The sequence below is a fragment of the Ciona intestinalis genome, chromosome 1, assembly GCF_000224145.3.
Source record: "Ciona intestinalis chromosome 1, KH, whole genome shotgun sequence".
Taxonomy (NCBI): Eukaryota; Metazoa; Chordata; class Ascidiacea; order Phlebobranchia; family Cionidae; genus Ciona; species Ciona intestinalis.
In genome coordinates, this window is record NC_020166.2 from 2,485,386 (window position 1) to 2,506,640 (window position 21,255).

The window sequence follows — 21,255 nt, forward strand, 5'->3', positions numbered from 1 at the left end:
TAACAACGTTCTATGGGAGTCGTAAGAATATAGTTTTATAATTCTTTGAATGTTCTTTGCTTACTACCAAATGGGACGAGAAACGGAATAAAAAGTTGTCTCATCTTACCCCACCCAACTATATGTGCTATAAGTGGCCACAGCACTATACGCCACAGTACTATATACATACACTTATACTTGATCGAAGTTTTATTATTAAAAACTTTAAAAGACGAACAATGTAACTCTTAAAACGAAAAATGTAAATATATATTAGACATGATGTGTCTTTTAGTTAGCGTGTTAGGCTTTTACGCATTCGGACAAGCCCTCAGTAGCGCGATCCCACGTTTGTTTCCGTTTTAGCAGAGTGATAATTAAAGGACTTGCGAATTAGGTGTCCATTTTCATCATCATGTTTTATTTCCTATGCACATTTTGTTCAAGCGATGACGTGCGGAGCAAGAATGTAATTTCTATTACCGAAAATTGCCATCTTTATGCTTTGAAGACAGACAATATCTTCCAATTTTTTCACAAGTTCTGTTTCACACACGCATTTTGGTGGCTCTTGCATAGGGAAAGCTCCCCTTTCAAGAAATACTCACCGGGCCCCCCAGTGCCCCCACCGGGCGTGTTTTAGTATAACTCGTAACACCGGGTCCTCACCGGGTCCCACCGGGCCCCGCACTGGGCGTGTTTTAGTATATTTTTTTCCACCGGGCCCCGCCGGGCGTGATTTAGTAGGACCCCACAAAAGAGACATCAACGGACTAAGAACGTTATTGCTCCACTATTGCTAAACTGTGCAACATTCTTGGTTAAGTTTTATATTTAAAAAATGTCCTACAGTTGAACAATTTCAAGCAGGGTTATAACTGCAACATAGAGATGGATAAGACTGTTTCATTTGGGTTAAAAAATGACCAGTCTGTAGCTCAATGTTAACTAGACACACTCAACCGTATTTCTTTGTTTTTTGAACCACGCTTATTTATGCACACCCATGTTATAAAATATAAAGTTTTCACTTACCATTTTTACAAGTCCTAACCGATAGCTTTGCAACTGTAGCAACAAAAAAATCTGCAATATTTTATAATGACAAAAGATCCAGTTTTACCATTTATTGAGCTATGCATCTAGGTTAAAGCATGCCTTTACAATGCTCTGAATTTTAATGATTGCGATTTTGTAAAAATTTAGTTAAGCGTTTCTTTCAAACACCAAGACGCTTCCCTAGTCTTAGAAAATTGCAGGCACTTTTTTAATCTTTTTTTTGAAATTTATCATAAATACGCATACTTCTGACCTATTCGTAGCCTTGCGATTACAGCACACCAAGCGAAATAAGGTAACGTTTTTATTCAAGATCGCTTGTTCTTTCAATCCATTGAGCTATTTCTGGATCTATCATGGTGTACCCGGTGTATGCTAATGAACGGCCACATTCAGTCCTTGTAAAACCGAAAGAAACAACTCCTTGAACGTAATATTTCCCGTTGTTACCTTGTAGCATAAACGGGCCACCCGAGTCCCCTTTACAAGTGTAACTTGTAGACCCGTATCTGAAAAGTTACGAAAGTGCAGACTCAAAGAGTTAATCACTGTGGGTATAGCAAGGGTTCTATCGTCTTAAGTTTAAGTCAATAATTTATAAATCATTCGACCATTTATTAAAAAAAATAGAAACCAACTACTCACGTCGATCCGGCACAAAACATGGTGTCTGTCAGTCGAAACCACGAAACAATTTGCCCAATGTGTGAATACGTTCTTCCAAGTGAATGTAGCCTCCCTAAGCACTGTGCGTTTGATACGATAGTTGTTCTACCATGCAAGAGAATATAGGACGGGTGATCAATCGAATATTTTCCCCAGCCTATGATTTCTCCGCTTACGTTTGGTCGTATCTATGTATGAGTGAAGGTATAAGTAGGGAAAGATGAGACAACATTTCATTCTATTTTCTCGTCCCATTTAGGTGGAAAACAAAACACATTAAAAGAATTATAAAACCGTATCATTACGACTGCCATAAAACGTTGGTAATTGTTTAAAACGCAAGTTATTAAATAAAACTAAACTCTTATTGAATTGTTTGTTTATTCTTGTTTGGCAAGCAACCTAAGAACTTATAGAAATTAAGGATGTTCTATTTCATTCACCCTGTTGTGCTCGCTTACTAATATTTGGCCCTGACACTTTTTCTTTTCCTAACTAAATGAATAATAATTTTAACAAGCGGTTACTAAACGTTGTTAATATCAAACAAATATTTCTGTATCAATATGCAAGCATTTATATACACTAAGACAAGTAAGTAATATTTACCCTGTCAAAATCTGCAACAGTCTTTGGCATACATATCGGTCGTATGACGTTGTTCATTATAACAGGCTCATCCAACTCAAGTAAAGCTACGTCGTATTCCCATGTGCTTGGGTTATACCGCGGATGGCGAATTACTCGTATAACAGTTAGGTTTCTAAAAACAAAATTAAAAGAATATTGCCAGGCGCTGTGCCATGGTGCTTAGGGCGCCTGCGTGCCATGGTGCTTAGGTTCTAACCAAGAGGCAATGGGTGCTTAGCGCGCCTGCGTCTAATCAAGAGGTAATGGGTTCGAGGCTCGTCGCTGCTGCCGATGTGAACATATGTGTCCTAGCTCAAAACACTTATAACGCCAATTGCTCCAACCCATCAGTGGTCACTGGCGGGTTGTTCAAATTATAAGCTATAGCGCGCCTGCCTGTAACCCAGAGGTAATGGCTGATGGGTTCAAGCTGGGCTCGTCGTTCCTAGGGCAAGACACTTAACGGCCACGCGAAAATAAAGTAAGTTACATTTACATTCTATATAGTTCCCTATACCCCTAAATTGCAAAATAACTAAGCGGTAAGTTAGAAACGCCAAACCGAATGAAAAGGTTAAAATACGGAGATTATGTAAATTAAATGTTACCTTGCAGGTGAAGTGGCGTTATTGTAATCTTGCCTTCTGTCATGAACACCCACCCAAGCATGTACATGATAAGGCTGCCTTGGTGTGTTGGGTGGCGCAAACTGTCGTTCTATTGTAACGCAGTGGGCCGCAGTCATAATGTACCTGATGACAAGTCCCAAATTAGTGTCTTAATATTACGTGACATAAACACTCTATATGGGCCATGGTTTGAAAAATGAAAATAGAATGTACAATATTTGGTAAATTGTCGATTGTGTGCTCAAGTCTCACTTCCATAAATTGTCAGCCATAAAGAAAGAATGACCACATGCAAAGTTACATACGCGGTATAACAACTGTGGTGTTCCCGTCGAATAAAGTAATAACACTCGACGAATATTTTTAAAGACTAAACAGCAAATCTAATCAATAGTTGTACAGTACTGCGGGGGAATATGGAACACCTTAAGCACAAAATATTTAAATTTCCTGTTTGTGTTTTAAACAATAACAACGGTCTATGGAGTCGTGAAGATACGGCTTGTTAACTGTTTGAATGTTCTTGGTTTACCACCAAAATAGACGAGAAAATAAAATAATAAGGAGTCCTATCTTCTCCCACCCTGCTATATATTTTTAAAGCGATTTAAAATATCCACATAACGCCCATTTACCTTGAACTGATCAATGAAGCGCCGCATGAACTGCTTCCAAGTATATTAGATTCCCTTCCAAAGTTTAAGAAGACCATCCATGGCCATTGATTACGACCAGCTACATTGCCACCACTAATAAGACCGCCGAGCAATCTCCTCGTTACATTGTTAAACTGCCCACATTCTAATGTAAATTAACTATATATTACTGTGTAGAATAAGATAGGACACCGTTAGCATTTAATATATAGTAGGGTGGGGGAAAATGTGACACCTTTTTGTTCTATTTTCTCGTACCATTTGGTAGTAATAAACAAAGAACATTCAATGAATTATAAAACCGTATCTTCACCACTCCTACAGACCGTTGTTAATTGTTTAAAACACGATTAGGATGTTTGGATATTATTTTTTTTGTCATGTATACACTTCCAGTTAATGAAATCGCTCCAACGTTTTATTTAGTATAAATTTTTTTTTGCGTAAATAATAAATAAAGTCTCAATTTTCAACATTTGGGAATACAGTCGAATAGAATAATGGTTTGTGTTCTATACTATAGAATTGTTGCGTTTATACAGGCGTATTTACACAGAAGCATAAATCTTACCCGGTTTACACACTGGGACAGCGCTGTGGGAACCGACTGGGACCCATGATCTTGCGTCTGAGCATCTCCATGTCATTGCCGAACCCGGTTTTGCCTTGTACCTTAAATAAGGTGAACATAAATATAAGTTCAGATGAATAGTAAATTATAATAAAATGATCACTTCGCTATATTTAATTATTACACCAAAATAAGTCAGAATATCGTTTTAAGACACGCGGCCGCTCTAAAAGTGCTTTAAACTTTAAAAAAAGTAACCGGACATGGCTTAAAATTCATTTCAAAACTGTACGGCGATTAAAAAACCCGCCGTTGCAAAAAATCCTCGTTCAAATAAGACCAAATTTCCCGAGAAATATAGCTATGATATAATAAATTAAATATATTATCTTCTGTTTGTGGGGTTTTATGTTATTTTAAAAATTTGCCGTCTGCAACACCCTATCTTCGAACTAATTAGAAATTGTATCTCTTACAAACTTACATTATAACATTGTTAGAAGGTTGTGCATAAACCTTCATATACAACATTTTTAACAGTAACACAGCGATTCGCAATCTTATTGTCAAATTCTAGGGTTTAATAGAAATCAGGGTCGAAACGCGCTTCGACCTTCCAAAATTATAATCTCAATTCTTAATTCTAGCATTTATGCTCCAAGAGAGCAATACACCGTTTACTAAATACGAAAATAATCTTATATGTGTGGGACTTTGTAAAGTAAAAACAAACAAAATGCGCAAAAAGCGGGGTAAGGTCTGAACAAGGCATAACGATAGCCAGATTAAACAAAACCAGCTTAGTTTTCCTGTCTTAACCCATTATCGCTGTCCAACCGTGTATAGGCTAACAACTAAATTCAAATTTACTTGATTTTGTTGACAAGCTTTCAGCATCAATAACAAAATAAGATCTAAAATTCTTTACCATTTGTTGCATTTAACCGTTGCCTCATCGCCGTATGTTATATCTCTTATAGCATTGTTCAAACTTATTGTACATAAATTTTTATACAAAGGTTTTTAACAGTAACACAGCGATTTTCAAAGTTATTCTAAAAATTCTAGTGATTAATACAAAACAGGACCAAACGGGCTTCGACCTTTAAAAAACTAAAATCTCAATTCTTAATTCTAGCATTTATACGTCATCACGGCGATACAGGGTTTACTAAATGGGAAAATAATCTTATATTTGTGGGACTTCGTAAACTAAAAAATTACAAAAAAACTGGGTACGGTCTAAACAAGGCAATACAAAAGCCAGATTAAACATGATGGCAAGCTTAGTTTTCCTGTATTAACTCATTATCGCTGTCCAACCGTCTATAGTCTAACTCGGTTCAAATTAACATGATTTTGTTGACAAGCTTTCAGCATAAATAACAAGGGAAGAGCTAAAATTCCTTACCATTCGTTGCATTCAACCGCTGCCTCATCGCCGTACGTAAACGCAAGGCTCTGATGATTTAGTATCCTAGAATTGCTAACAGATTCTAAATGAACAGGTGGCCCACACGATTTTACTGAAAATAAAAGTTGGTCTTATATTTCACCGAGATTACTAATTTTTTTGGATTATTAAAACAGGCTTTTCATTAATAGAAAATAGAGTACACTAAAAGTAAGATATTGTTTATTAACTTTCATGAAACCTAATCAGAATAACCTTATCCATTTACTCACAACATTATCAACCATTAAGTCGTGTGCACATTTTTTAGTCAGGGTGATCGGTAAGTCAGTATGCACTTATATTTTTATTAACAGACATGTTTCAATACAATTCAGAAAGTAAATATGAATGACAATTAAAAATGATGTTGAAAGTGACCACAAGGGTGTTATAAACATTGTTAGATCGGTGAAGAGTAACTTTCAGTAACCTGTATTTAACTTAAAGTAAACTACACAGCATTCAACTGACTTGTGCAAGTTGGTGGTTGAGAACTCCATGATCCATCACTCTGACAAGTGATCACATTTTCACCGTTAAGTTCATATCCTGTATTACACTGAAAACTGACTTCATCTTCAAATTCACTGAACGGGTTCGAATTTGGAAAATTGACTACACCATGCTCCAATAGGGGACGATTCAAACATCTTATTCCTGCAAGAAAAACAAGGAAGTTTTTAGGGAAATCGACCTTGGCTTCTGGGTTGGAGCAGTTATTGTGAAGTGTCTTGCTCCATACATCCTCGAAACTGATATCTTGGTTTACAAGTAAGTTCTCAATCAGTGTGTTTCGGCGGCGAACAATGTGTTATTCTCATGACACAGTACTGTGTAGTAAGATTAGACACCTTTAGCAAATAATATTCAAATATCCTGATATTGTTTTAGACAATTAACAACGCTTTATGCGGGGAATCGTAAGTTTACGTTTTTTTATTACTCTATCCTCTATCGAATAGCCTACTCTTTGTTTACAATATCAAATGGGACAAGGAAATAGAATAAAAGGTTTTCTAATTTACCTGAAACTACTATAGCTTGTTACTGAACTATAGTTTAAGAAATGTAATATAATTGGTTCAAGAAAAAAAATCTTTTTATAACGCAACAACCTGCATATGGTTTACAACGGCTTTACCGTGTATAAAATATAAACCCCATTTCAAACCAAAATTGGGAAAGCAATATAGTAGGGTGGGAAAGATGGAGAACCTTTGTATTCTTTTTTCTCGAGCCATTTGGTAGTGAACAAAGAAAATTTAAAGAATTATAAAACCGTATGCCCACGACTCCCATAGACCGTTGTTAATTGTTTAAAACACAATCAGGATATGTGGATATTATCTGCAAAAGGTGATGCGTATTTCCCACCTTAACTGCGTATAACTTTTAACAACGGTGTATTGTAATAAAATATTCTTACTTATAGTTTCATATGTAAGTTTGAATCCAGATTTCTCAATCGCATAATCAGTGTGAAAATTCAAACGAAGAGACCTCGTGTTAAGATCCGTCCAAACTCCAGCAAATGAAATGTTTTGTCCGCAGTGTATTGACTCTTGGCCAGAATACGTCATCTACAAATTAAAATCACGTCTTTGAATTTACACGTTATTTAAAATATGCATTTGCAACTACAAACGGTTTTATAAATGAATGAATGAATGAATGAATGAATGAATGAATGAATGAATGAATGAATGAATGAATGAATGAATGAATGAATGTAACTTATTTTATCCTCGCGTGGCCGGAAAACGACAGCCGTTATCACACGAGTGTTCATACACATCACGCCAGCTTAAGAGTGAAGTATGTTACTTTGTGTCAATAAAGAATTATAAAGCCGAATCGTTACGAACCCCATATAGGCCGTTGTTGATTGTTTAACACTCGACCAGGATATTTGAACATTATGTGCTACAATTGTCTAATCTTTCCACACTCTCTGTATTAATATGCCAGCTTACTAGTTACCAAGTATGTTATTTTGTGGGTGATTATTTTTTATGGCTTTATCATTTTTATGTGTGGCTGATAATTTGGACAACCCATTAATGACCACTGGGTTGGAGCAATTGCAGTTAAGTGTCTTGCTGCCCAAGGACACATTTACGCACAATATAGCAACAACAAATCATAAGGCCATTACGTCTGGGTTCGAGAAAGGCAGGCGCGCTAACCAACTGTTCTAAGGCGCTTTATAATGTCTTAACAGCAAGCACATATAACACAGCAATTTTGTAATCGTCCATAACACCTCTCCTTTATAGATTTACTACACATGTAGTTTTTAGGTAATTTCTTTGCGTTTCTTCATTAATAAAAATGTACATTGAAGAAAAAGATATCACAACACAACACAGCACACCAAAATACTTTTACCTTTAAATAGTCGTAAGGGCAGTCAGTATAATTGAAATGATCTTCAATATCGAAGTTTGTGTCAAATGTAATGTTCAAGCTTAACCCATCACGAACCTGAACCACATTTAAGTTTTTAATATTAAAAGCATAAACATTCGGTGTAATAAATTATCTCACTGAAACAATATAGTGCGTTCACATGCTTTCGTATGTATATATAAAGACCTGACAACATTTTTACATTGTTTCGTATAGATTATAACATCATAACATCGTACAAATACTAAATGTAATGGTAAAAGAAAAACGCTATAACACGCTTATAAGGTTAAAACAAAAATGCAGAATTATTCAATAAAACGGAATATTCGTTTTTATAAAAATATTATACAGTGACGCGTCTTTAGATATTTTACAAGGGTAGGGAAGATGGGACACCTTTTATTTTCTTGTCCCGTTTGGTATAGTATACAAAGACGATTCAAAAATCACAACTCCTATAGACCACTGTTAATTGTTTAAAACACGATCAGAGTATTTAGATTTTATATGCAAAAGGTGTCCTATCTTACCCCACATATAACTACAATAAAATCTTATTTAAAAGGAAAGTTTTTAAATTACTTATACAAAAAAATTAATACTTTTAAATTACTTGTCCAAACCTGTATTTCCCAGTCGCAATCCGTTAGTTTCGAGTATTGGTCCGGGTAATCTGGTGACGTCACCAAACCAGAGTCATCGTTAAGAACTTGATTTTGACATACAGCTTGAGAGAAGTAAAAACAGAAATTATTTATTTCAAAACAACTCTCAGATTGGATACGTTTAGCTGTTGTAATTGTTATTTAAAATAACTATAGGAGTTCTGCAAACCTCTGTTTACCTGAATTTGGCATCATTTAGACACAGTTACAAACACAGTGCCGCGTTTATGTAGGAAAAGATGGGACACGCCGCGTTTATGTAGGAAAAGATGGGACACCCTTTCATTAAATTTTCTTGTCCCGCATGAGTAAACAAAGATTTATATTTATAAAAAGGTGTCCCATCTTCTCTCACCCTACTATACAAGTTAATATAAACAGCATGTTAGTGTAATTAATAGTAAAATTTAGTTAAAATATAGAAGTTTAAATTGACATGTATAAAACCACATATTCCTACTGCAAACACAAACTATACGAAATTGCTTTAAAGTTAACATGTGTTACGTAAAGTGTGTGGTCCGGGCGCTGCTATAACGCCTACCGCTACTGACTAGACTGATGTAGGCATTCTTTAATAGTTTAATAATATATAAAAGTTAGTATCATAAAAACAATTAGAACATACAGGACCCGTTCTTACTTGAAATAATGAACAAATTTACAACGCTTTAACAACGACACGCACAACGAACCAGCACTTCGTAAATTGGACAACGAGAACGTATACTGCCTTATTCAAATACTAAAGCGAATGCAAGCGAAACAGGAGAAAAAAGCGAGCTCGCGCCACGAAGAGCAATTATGCTTGGAGGTAAAATATACGCGCAGGACGTTATCAACTCAACGCTTAAAGCCAAACGTATAAGAACAGAAGAAAAGCTAGAAATACAATACAGACGAACATCACAGCAAACTGCGCACGAAAACCACAAGCATATATATGACCATAGAATAAAAATCCATCACACATGTAATACCGGATTATGATAGACATAATCGGCAAGTCAAACAACATCACGTACCAAGCAGCCATTTACATCTGTATTTGTTTGTAAAATCACTGAACTTAATTCGAAACAATATTCAAATGCCATGATAAAGATAAAAATAATAACTTGCCGCTCCGATTACGGTAGCAAAGATTTAGAAATATTAAAAACAGGATAGATGTATAGTAGGTTGGGGGAAGATGGGACACTTTTTTATTCTATTTTTCGCCTAATTTGGTAGTAAACAAAGAAAATGCAGAACATTATAAAATCGTATCCTCACGACTCACCTAGTCCGTTGTTAATTGTTTAAAACACGTTCAAGACATTTAGATGTTATGTGCTAAAGGTGTCCCATCTTCCCCCACCCTACTGTATCTTTCAATGCTATACTGACCTGTGCATGTGTGTTGATTTGCATGGAGAATAAACCCAGGTCTACATGTGCAGTAATATGAACCTGGTACATTGATGCAATGATGGTTGCAATAAATAACTTCATCCCAATCTTCTGTGGTGTATCTTGCAGCGTATTCCATTTCCGCACATTCATCTTTATCTGTGGGTAATGTACAGGAGCATTTATTGTAAGAATTTATAAAGGGGGGGACCGTTTTGCGCAGACACATTCACTTGCCAATAATGAATTTGTTTTTGTAGCCTTCCTTAAAATTAAACGCCTTCAGCACTTTTGGTGTAAAACTAGTAATACAGGTATTACGCAGGCACGACTTGGCCTAATTAATTCTTACGAAAAATAAATGTTTGGAATAAGGAATTGGTTCTTAACGTTAATCCTAATAGGAAAAGGATTAAACAGTTAATAATTTTACAAATATAGTAATACAACGGAATAGTTTGGTCTAATCAAAATTTAAGAGTTGATTTTAAGCAAGACTAGGTTTTATACTAAGCTCTAGTAGAGTGGGGTAAGGTGGAGGACACTATCCTTTCTTAGCCCATTTGGTCTAAACAAGGATAACTACATTTTAAAATAACCGTAGTCTCACGTAGCCTCTAAAAGAGCGTTGTTAATTGTTAAAAATACGATCAAGAAATATGGGAATTTGGTGCTAACGGTAGCCTATCGTACCACATAGTACTAAATATAAATATACATGTCCATGTTACAATGGGGGAGATGGGACAGCTTTAGCACATAATATACAAATATGACCGTGTTTTAGATTAGACAATTAACAACGGTCTTTTGGAGTCGTGTGGATATGGTTTTATAATTATTTGAAAAGTATATGTTTACTACCAAGGACCAGAAAAAATGAAAAGGTGTCTCATCTTTCCCGTCCCTACTATAAAATTTTTGAACCGTTTTTGTTACTGCATAAACCACTTACCATCTAAAACATAATGAGCTCGGAAACCCAACGGACGAGGTTCTTCATTCGAATAATCGGACACGAACTTTACTGTCATTAAGTTGTCTTTTGAAACTATTTGGCGGGTGATAGGTCCAGGATTAAGAGTGCCACAACATGTAATGTTTCTTTTTTGAGTGTCGATCTGAAATAATAAGCAATTTGCCAACAATGTATTTTGTGTGTTACGGGCAATATTGTGCCCGAACGTTTTTTCACGTATTTATAGACCTCGTGTTGTGGTCCGTATTTATAGACCTCGTGTTGTATTTGTGCCAACCTATGATGCGCAGTGCAGTAAAGCGTGCAGGCTCATGCGCAATAGCGCCCGGTACCAATTATCGGTTAGAACGAATATATAATAGAGCGGGGAAGACGGGACACATTTTCATAATATTTTATCGTCCCATTTGGTAGTTAACACAGAACATTTTAAAATTATAAAACCGCATCCTCATTACTGCTATAAACCGTTGATAACTGTTTAAAACACGGTCAGAATATTTGGATAATATGTGTTAATGTGTCTTATCATTCCCCCCACTACAATATCAAGACACAGGCAACGCGAGGATAAAGCAAGTTACATTCATTCAACTACGATGTTTAGATCACTTACTTTGACATAATCATACACACACGACCCTCCTAAATCTGTGTCGTACGAGTCTTCTAAATCAAAATGCGTGAAATACAACTTCATTTGGTAACCCGATGGAGCTGTGAGCACCCATGTTATATCAACATTATCCGGGTAGGGTGAAGGGAAATGCGGACTTTCCAATATTCCATGAGTATCGTTTCGATGTATGACCTGTTGACAGGAGACGAGACCAAAAAGCGAGAAAAGGCAAACGATTTTGAACCTGGTAATGCAAAACAAGTTATAATGCCTGCGGACCTGCGGTAATGATAGTTTGATACGTTTTAAAAATTAATTCGACAGCAGCGTTAAATAGAAGTTATACATAAACGTTTGTTTATATGTATTTATACGTACACATTATTTAATAGTAGAATGCACAAAAAAAATCTTACGTACCTCATAATTTATGGAGTTTCAGTATCCCTGCTTATTCTGAACACATTTTAAATCGGACTTAGCGAATTAAATGCAACGTTTTATCGTTTGTCGCCTAAGTTAACGCGAAAAGGCGACAAAACAACAAAACGCCCGAGGCAAAATTTTCGAACCGCATAAATAAAACTAGAAGGGAAATTCCATGTACTTATACAAAACACACAATTCAAGTTGTAGCTATTTTTGTACGTTAAGGCAGGGGCTACAGTGTTATATAATGCGCGGCAAATTGGAACACCCATGTGGGTAAAAAAAAGCATTTTTGATGTTTAAAACAAAGTTTTAACCCTGCAAAAAAATATAGGCAAACGTTTATTTTTAAAATTGATTTATTATTTTGTAACAAAACAATTAATCAATGAAACTGGATAAAAAGTAATTACGTGTACAAGCTACATATTTACAATAATGGGTCGTTTAAAACGGGGCTTAATCAGATATTTCTTGCTTTATCCAATCCACAATATCTGGCGTAAGTTTTGCAAACACTGAATAAGATTCAAGTTTGCCACATAAACTGGACGAAAGGCCAAACGACACAAGACCGTTGACATAATAAAGTTTAGTTGCTTCGTCTTTTAACATGAACGGTCCGCCCGAATCACCATTACAAGTTGAACTGTCCGTACCAAACCTATACAAAATAACCATGTAGTGCTGTGGGGTATGATTGAATGTGACTAGCTTTATCCTGGCGTGGCCGGAAAACGGCAGTCGTTATAACACGGTTGTTCTAGCTGTTTCATACACCTCGACTCGTGCCAGCTTACGAGTTACCATGTATGTTATTTTGTAGGTGATATTTTTTTGTTGTTTTTTTTTTCTTCGAATCACGGAGTTACGGTTATATAATTCTAAAAATATTCTTTGTTTACTACCAAGTGTGATAAAAACAAATAAATAAAAGATAACCCGTCTTACCCCACCATACTGTAGATGCAAAACAAAAAATTGTCGTGTCACTCTTTGCGTAAAGTGTATAAAAAACACCACAGTACGTTTATAATAAACTATAAAGGTAATAAACTATAAATAAACTATATAAACTATATAATAAACTGCAAACTATATATTCATTCATTCAAAAGGTGTAGCTAAGTTGAAAAATTTACCGAGAGCCAGCACAGAACATGTTTTGAGTGATAGAAATCGAATCTGATAGAGTGATTTTCTTTTTTTTGCTTTGTTCTCTGAAAGCTTGCATGCAAGTTGCGGCTGATACAACATGTGAGCTTCCCTCCCTCAACAAGTAAGACGGCATTTTGAGGAAGTGGGACTTTCCCCAACCAGCAAACTCCCCACGGGCAGAAACTTGTAACTGCAATAGGAGAAATATTAAATGAAAATTAGTATCTATTTTGGAAAAAGAATCGAAAAAAGAAAAAGAAAATCAACTTCGGGGTAAATCAAACGAACCATGGTTTCCCAACCCAAATGGTCTCACCCAACAGGGTGTATTGAAAGTTGCACACTACGTAGTTTTATGAAAATGTATTTAAATACCGGTTTTATTATTGGTATTCAAAACAGACAGTTTTATAAATAGAGTTTTATTAAGCATTTATTAATGCATATGGTGAACTAAGAGCATATGTTAATATTATGATTAATAAAATTGAGATGTGTTTTTATAAAAATCTACATGGCGCACAACTTCTGAGACAACCTGAATAATAGAATACATGAAAAGGTGTGCACTAGTAAATAAAAAAACAAAACAACATGATACGGTACATGTTTCACCCCACCCAACTATAGCAATTGATAAACCACAAAATTAACACATTTTTAAAAAGGCGCACTGTTTCAGATTTGATTTATAAACTGGTATGTGGTTTATCCATTGCTATAGTTTGGTGGGGTAAGATGAAACTTGTACCGTATCATGTTGTTTGTTCCATTTTACTTACTGTGCATGCTACAGTGCGCCTTTTCAAACATGTGTTAAATTTAAACAGTCCATATTAACTCACTCTTTGAAAATCTGCATCTGTGTCCGGTAAACAGATTGGTCGTCGAACATTGTTCATAGCAACAGGCTCTGTGAGCTGTAGCAATGCCACGTCAGAATCCAGTGTACGTTTGTTGTAATTTGGATGTCTGATAACTCTTTCAACCTGGAAGCTCCTGATGATTTAAATGGAGGAGTTGTTAAAAAAATAATTTTATAGTTTACAATTATAGGAAAATTTAATTGTAAATTATTTTTCTTTGCATGGCGGGGTAACGTCCGTTGATATACAACGTAACAGACAAAAATGAAGTTCAACCAATTGTTTAAAAGGAGATATATATTTCGCCTAAATGGCATCGTCAGTCTCTTATTCAAATGGGACCTCACCTTGCTGATGTACTTGAATTCAAATAATCTTGTTCTCTATCATGGACGCCTAACCACACATGCGTGTTGTTCGGGTAACGTTTTCCATCAGGTTGGAAAGCACGGTCAGTTACACAATGTGCGGCTGTGAGCACATGTCTGTTGTATAAATAAACATATAATTAAGTAGTCAATAGGCAACTACAGTATAGTTTGATGGGGGAAGATGGGACATCGTTTCATCCATTTTCTCATCCCACTTGGTAGTAAACAAAAAACATTCAAAGAATTATTAAACCGAAGGCTCACGATTCCCATAGACCGTTGTTATTTGTTTAAAACACCGTCGGGATATTTAGATATTATGTGCTAAAGGTTTTCCGTCTCCCCCCACCCTACTATACCATTGTAAAAATACCATTATTGGTATGCAGGAGAAAGGCAATTTAAGCAAAACTATTTATAGTTTTACATTTGTTGAACACACAAGTGTGGCGCCGCTAAGGGAGTTTTTGCAGTTGCGAAACTGTCTTTAAAATAGTTCTGTTTTTCTTAAACTTAAATAATCACTTCTCATATACCCCAACGATACCAGTGCCAAGCCTTGAACCTATAACCTATGATTTAGAACCATGTGCACTAACCGCTTTGCCATAAAGCTAAACATACACCACTAAATGAGTCAAGGCACTTACTTTTCACCGATCAGTGCTCCACCGCATGACTGCACACCCACAACATTCGGCCGGTAACCAAAATTTATAAACGTCATCCAAGGCCATTCATATTGTTCGGATACCACTCCATTACTTACATGGGCGCTTATGAACGAATCTCCGTTCTTTCTGCCACATACTGAAAAATTTGGGATAAGCTAGGGCAGGACATTACTGGTACCATGGCTTAAGTATTTGTATTTCACCAAAGGAAGCCGGCTTTAATACTGATACTGTTATACATAGGTGTCCTTGGGCAACACACTTAATGAAAATTGCACCATCCAGTGCTCACTAAATAGGTTATAGCACCTTGTATGTAAATGAATTTAACATACTTTATCCTAGCTAGGCTGAAAAACGACAGTCGTTATAACACAGGTGTTCATACACCTCATGACAGCTTACGAGTTGCCAACCTTGGTTTTAAAAGTAATGGGCCAAACTGGCCTAAACCTCAGTTTTCAAGGTTGGTTTAATGTATTTGTTTTATGATATTTCCACTAAAGATACTTACTTGGTTTACACTGAGGTAATACATTATCTTCAAATCCTGTGAGTAAAACAACCCACTGTTTTGCCTCATTACAAGTCCATATCGTTGAACCAGACACCAGCTCATACCTTGTGTGATAAAATATACAAGCGGTGTAAATTTTGTGCAGTGGCTCTCAAACTGTGAATTTTAAATTGCTCTATCCTTGCGAATTTAAATTGCTCTATCCTTGCGTGGCCGGAAAACGACAGTCGTTATAACAAGAGTGTTCTGTTTCAAACACCTCGTGCCAGCTTACGAGTTACCATATATGTAACTTTGTGGGTGTGTCAAAACCTGCTATTGAGCAATGAAGTTGCTTTTGTTGGGTTTAACAGATTTTAACAGATTCTATTTTACAAACCTTCCAACAAACAACATTTAAATGAACATTTGAGCAATAAAACAAAAGGAAGTTTTGTAACCACTGGATTTGTGCATTAAATTCAGTGGAATTGTGCAAGGAAACAAATAAGTAACACCAAAATGCAGTCATATGAATTGGATTCAGCTCATAAATTTTTGTATTTTCTAATGACCAACTAAGTTATTTCATGATCAGACAGGCAAAGACAGACAGAATTAAAATTGTAACTTTGTATCAGTAGTCTAACTAAAAGATAATTTTAAAAAGTGTTACATTTTTTAGTTTTTTTGTGTTACATATTTGTTTGTCTAATTTTCACCATGCTTGATGTTAGACGACTTACCATTCATTACATTCTAACGTAGCAATTTCACCAAATGTGTACTGAAGTGCCTCTCCCATTCCATTATTCGCGAGTTTGGGACAGCTTCCAGCTTCGTAGGCCTCCCACATGATATGACTGAATAAAAGACATTTTTTATGGCTCGTTGTTAAGATATGCATCACCTTTCCAATTTGTAATGCGGAGGTGGAGTCGGTGCTTTCTTTTTTTTACAAAAATACTTCGCAGCAATGGCATGTTGCTTAGCGAAGAGTCTTATGAAACTCTGCTGTGGATTCGAGTTAAAGATTACCTCAGTCACCAAAAGAACAGTCGTGAACATGCTGTTCGTTTATTTCTCACGCGTCGCATATGAAATTGGGTATTCTTAAAGATAAGAGCGACAGTGGTTGTAGTGGTCACTTTAAACTAGGGGAGCCAGGTTCAATGCTTGATGCTGCTACAACTGTGTACTTTAGTCAGTGTTTAACAGTGATTTTTTGTGAATTAGAAAATTAACGAAACACTTTTGACTGAGGCATTCAACTGACTTGTGCAAGTTGGTGGTTGAGAACTCCATGATCCATCACTCTGACAAGTGATCACATTTTCACCGTTAAGTTCATATCCTGTATTACACTGAAAACTGACTTCATCTTCAAATTCACTGAACGGGTTCGAATTTGGGAAATTAACCACACCATGCTCCAATATGGGACGATTCAAACATCTTATTCCTGCAAAAAATATGAACATTTAAAATACCTTTAATGCTACCGTGTCATTTCAGATACATTTTTAACCTATTTATGTTTGTGCATTTCCACCATGGTCAGTACCAGTTTGGCGTAAGCAGATAAAATACACCTTGTTTATTACCCGAATTAAGTTTAGTTGTTCACTTATCCGATGTAATATAATTTTGTACACCTGATATATATATGAATGAATGATGTAACTTACTTTAACCTCACGTAGCCGAAAACCACAGTCGTTATCACACAGGTTTCGTGCCAGTTTACGAGTTACTTTTTTTTTGGGATGTTTCTTTTTTTATGTATGGCTGTAATTTGGCCAAGCCATTAGTGACCACTGGGTTGGAGCAATTGCCGTTAAGTATCTTGCCCAAGGACACATAGGCCAACAATGGTAGCAGCGAACCCATCACCTCTGGGTTACAGGTAGGCGCGCTAACCACAATGGCACGACGTATTTAATCTGCTTGCACCCAACCTAAGTTCTTTTGCATGCAACAGACTCAATAATAAAGATCTTCCCAAACTATTTAATCACAACCTTTTTATTATCCTAAAATTTTCTGCAACCATTTACAGGTAATAGTATTTATATATAGTGGTAACTTTGTGTAACAAAATTTGTATACTCTCAGAGTCTCAGTGACCCCTAAAGTTTGTTACACGCCTCCAGTTTGGAAAGCCAGGCAAATCTGCAATCTGAATGTAACTTACTTTATTCTCTGTTTCATACACCCAAGTCAGCTCACGAGGTAACATGTATGTTACTTTGTGGGTAATTATTTTTTTGTATTTTATCATGTTTTGCTGATAATTTGGACAACCCATTAGTGACCACTGGGTTGGAACACTAAAATAGACTTCAAACATTAAAGAATTACAACCAAAAACAGCTTACTTATAGAATCATATGTCATCTTGAATCCACTTTTTTCAATTGCGTAATCAGTGTGAAAATTCATTCGTAGTATTCTTGTATTTAAAGCAGTCCATCTTCCATTAAATGGAACATCATTTCCGCAGTGTGTACTTTGGTGGCTTCCATAGGACAACTGCAAAGTATGTGGTATGAGGTACATAACCTTGTTTATTAAAAAAAAATCAAAAAAGAAAAAAGGGAAAAAAACTTGTTTAATATAATAAAAGGAAAAAACATAATGTCAAAATATAACAATTTTTTATAACAAAAATAGTGTATTTTTTTTGTTATAGTGTACAGTATACATCAGACAGAGTTAGCCTTTTAATATTCGTTGGGTGTTTATTAATACCCAGGCAAACACAGTGTATTAATACACATCATGCTCGCTGTCAATTTAAAACTTAAAGTACAATTAAATTTAGTTTTATTTTATACCTACCTTTAAATTATCATATGGGCAGTAGGAATAATTAAAATGATCTTCAATGTTGAAATTTCTGTCAAACGAAACATTTAGACTCAATCCGTCTTGAACCTGTAAACAATGTCACAACAGTATTGGTCAAAATCACACAAATATTAGACTAAAATGAAATATTACAAAAATAGTAAGCTTAAAACAGAAATCATAAAATATTACCTATAAATAAAAAAGCATTGGGTAAAAGCAGCTGTTCGAGCTATAAAAACGAAACCCACAGTGCATTGCAAATATTTAATTCGAACAAATTACTTTGTACCTAATATAAAGGTTATATGGACACTTATCCGTATATACTAACAAATTTGCCCAGTATTTTGGGTCTTACAGCCACCTTTTTAACTGACACACTTTCCACACATTTTATATAGCAGGCTTCCATAATACAATTTTTTGTTTTCAAAAAAAATAAAAAATAAATTATGTTATGTTACTTTCTGTTTACATAATTACCTCAATAAGCCAGTCACAGTCCGTTAATTTGGAATAAGGATTTGGATAATCTGGGGACGTTACAATGCCAGAACTTTCTGTGAGCACTTGGTCTTGACAGGCAGCTACAGAACGAGAAAACAGAAACAATAAATTGAAGCTAAAACTTGGTTTTGTGTTATATACAACAGGGCTTTCCAAACTTTTTAGTCCCGACCACTTTTACTCTTCAAAAAATATTTTCAAAACTTTTTTCTGGCACCCCACATAAAACTGTTTCTCGCTATATACAAAACAAAGGATACTGTATAACGTTTTTACAAGAAATGCATTGCTTAGGAAAGAAACAAAAACTTTGGAAAATGGAATGGCAAAGGGAAATAAAAAAGTAAAAATCCTATGGCAAATTTTTAATATTTTAAAAAATGTCCCACTGAGTTTTAAGGTCTGGCAAAGTTATATAATCTGAGACTACTGACCTGATATCTTTATTTGTCTCTTTGATTACCGTAATGAAGATTTAGAAATATTTTGAAAAAAAAGACAGGATAAATGTATATTTCAATGCTGTACCGACCTGTGCATGTGTGTTGGTTTGCATGGAGAATGAATCCAGGTCTACATGTGCAGTAATATGAACCAGGTACATTGATGCAATGATGGTTGCAATAAATAACTTCATCCCAATCTTCTGTGGTGTATCTTGCAGCGTATTCCATTTCCGCGCATTCATCGATATCTGTAGGTAATATACACGAGGGTTTAATTCAGTTTTATAACATAATCTAGCCCACAATGAACAAGTGTTAACTGTGTGCCATAACTTTGGAAAATTTTTTTTACCAATACCGTAAGGACTGAAGTTAATAAACTTTGCTTCAACTAGTTATATTTTGACAGTCATATATAAAAAAGTTTATGTTAGACAATTTTACAAAAAAATCGTAAAACAGGACTCTTAGTTGTATAAATGCAATAGGTTTGACCTTGACGTTTTATGTTAGTTTACGAATGACAATTTAAAGCTAACTTATGATTAGTTTTACATGAAACCTCATTTATAATCGATATATAAAACGTTACAAATTAATAAATGAATTTAACTTACTTTATCGTTGCGTGGAAAGAAAATGACAGTCATTATAACACAGGTGATCTGTTTTATACACCTCGTGCCGTTACGAGTTACCAATTATGTTATTTTGTTGGTGATTATTTTTTGAAAAATTTGTTTATGATGGCTGATAATTTGGACAACCAATTAGTAACCACTGGGTTGAAGCAATTGTCGTTAAGTGTCCTGCCCAAGGACACATACACCCACATTGGTAGCAGCGAAGAGCCTTGAACCAATTACCTCTGGGTTAGAGGCAAACGCGCTAACCAACTGTGCTACAGCGCAGGTCCAAAATATTATTTTGCTGCATAAACCACTTACCATCTACAACATAATGAGCTCGGAAACCCAAAGGACGAGGTTCCTCATTTGAATAATCGGACACGAACTTTACTGTCATTAAATTATCAGTTGATCGAATATAGTTGGTGGAAGTAGATGGAGAATTTTTGCCACAGTACTTTTCTTCATTAATCTGTTAAAAAAATTGATTAGAATGCCAAAAAGTAGTAACAAACAAAAAAGAAGAATAACTTTCATTAAATGAAGTTTAAAATCTGGTATATTTTCTGCCTATTTGATTTCGATAGCAAATAAAATAGTTAAAATAAAAAGACAGGATATGACGACAAAACGACAGTTGTTAAAATAAACCAAAAAGTTAGACAAAAATAAACATTACTATTTAAGTGTGTAAAAAAATGTCAAGAAATAATAAATTTATATTACCTGAACATAGTCATACACACATGAGCCACCAAGATCCGCATCATAAGAATCTTCAATGTCAAAATGACTGAAATACAACAGGACTTGGTATCCTGTGGGAGCTGTAATCCTCCAAGTTAAATCCAAGTTGTCATCATATGGCACAGGAAAGTTAGGACTCTCAATTTGGCCAAAAAGATTGCTCAGTTCGGTCACTTGAGCATGAACAAAGGGAAAAATCAAAAACAAGAAAATCAACCTAAATATTTTATTAAGTAAGATACATATTTTTATTAAAGTTACTTAATTCTTACCTGTTCATTGTTTCATTGAAGTGCTCTAAAGTACAGACAGACTTTTGCAAAATAAAGCTCAGCAGATTTTAAGACCAGACAAAACAAACAG

At 35.3% G+C, this 21,255-nt stretch overlaps 2 protein-coding genes across 2 annotated transcripts; both read right to left on the reverse strand.

Moving 5' to 3' along the window:
• Positions 1–1,094: 1,094 nt before the first annotated feature.
• Positions 1,095–12,259, reverse strand: LOC100183415 (mannan-binding lectin serine protease 1). The gene is made up of 15 exons (XM_002128596.4): positions 12,137–12,259; positions 11,714–11,960; positions 11,074–11,239; positions 10,116–10,277; positions 8,685–8,788; positions 8,038–8,133; positions 7,076–7,229; positions 6,121–6,306; positions 5,605–5,719; positions 4,194–4,294; positions 3,602–3,767; positions 2,946–3,089; positions 2,317–2,470; positions 1,687–1,895; positions 1,095–1,550 (listed from the first exon to the last, which is right to left on the reverse strand). Exons 1-15 carry the CDS (start codon positions 12,139–12,141, stop codon positions 1,346–1,348), a joined length of 2,214 nt encoding a protein of 737 aa, XP_002128632.1. The 5' UTR covers positions 12,142–12,259; the 3' UTR covers positions 1,095–1,345.
• A 237-nt stretch (positions 12,260–12,496) lies between these two features.
• On the reverse strand, positions 12,497–21,245 carry LOC100181065 (mannan-binding lectin serine protease 1-like). The gene is made up of 15 exons (XM_018817341.2): positions 21,165–21,245; positions 20,872–21,109; positions 20,464–20,617; positions 19,603–19,764; positions 19,047–19,150; positions 18,552–18,647; positions 18,089–18,242; positions 16,956–17,172; positions 16,457–16,573; positions 15,729–15,835; positions 15,191–15,350; positions 14,517–14,654; positions 14,149–14,302; positions 13,288–13,493; positions 12,497–12,809 (listed from the first exon to the last, which is right to left on the reverse strand). The coding sequence occupies exons 1-15, from the start codon at positions 21,170–21,172 to the stop codon at positions 12,605–12,607; spliced, it is 2,220 nt and encodes a 739-aa protein (XP_018672886.1). The 5' UTR covers positions 21,173–21,245; the 3' UTR covers positions 12,497–12,604.
• Positions 21,246–21,255: the final 10 nt, after the last annotated feature.

Bases quoted from the DNA above. Each gene is read 5' to 3' on its own strand.
- LOC100183415 (XM_002128596.4), bottom strand. The intron at 11,240-11,713 runs GTAAGTGATCTA...TTATTATTTCAG, and splicing joins GTGTGTATGATTATGTCAAA to ATCGACACTCAAAAAAGAAA. The intron at 6,307-7,075 runs GTAAGAATATTT...TTTTTCTTGCAG, and splicing joins ACTTACATATGAAACTATAA to GAATAAGATGTTTGAATCGT.
- LOC100181065 (XM_018817341.2), bottom strand. The intron at 15,836-16,456 runs GTAAGTCGTCTA...TTATCACACAAG, and splicing joins ACGTTAGAATGTAATGAATG to GTATGAGCTGGTGTCTGGTT. The intron at 14,655-15,190 runs GTAAGTGCCTTG...TTTATACAACAG, and splicing joins GGAGCACTGATCGGTGAAAA to ACATGTGCTCACAGCCGCAC.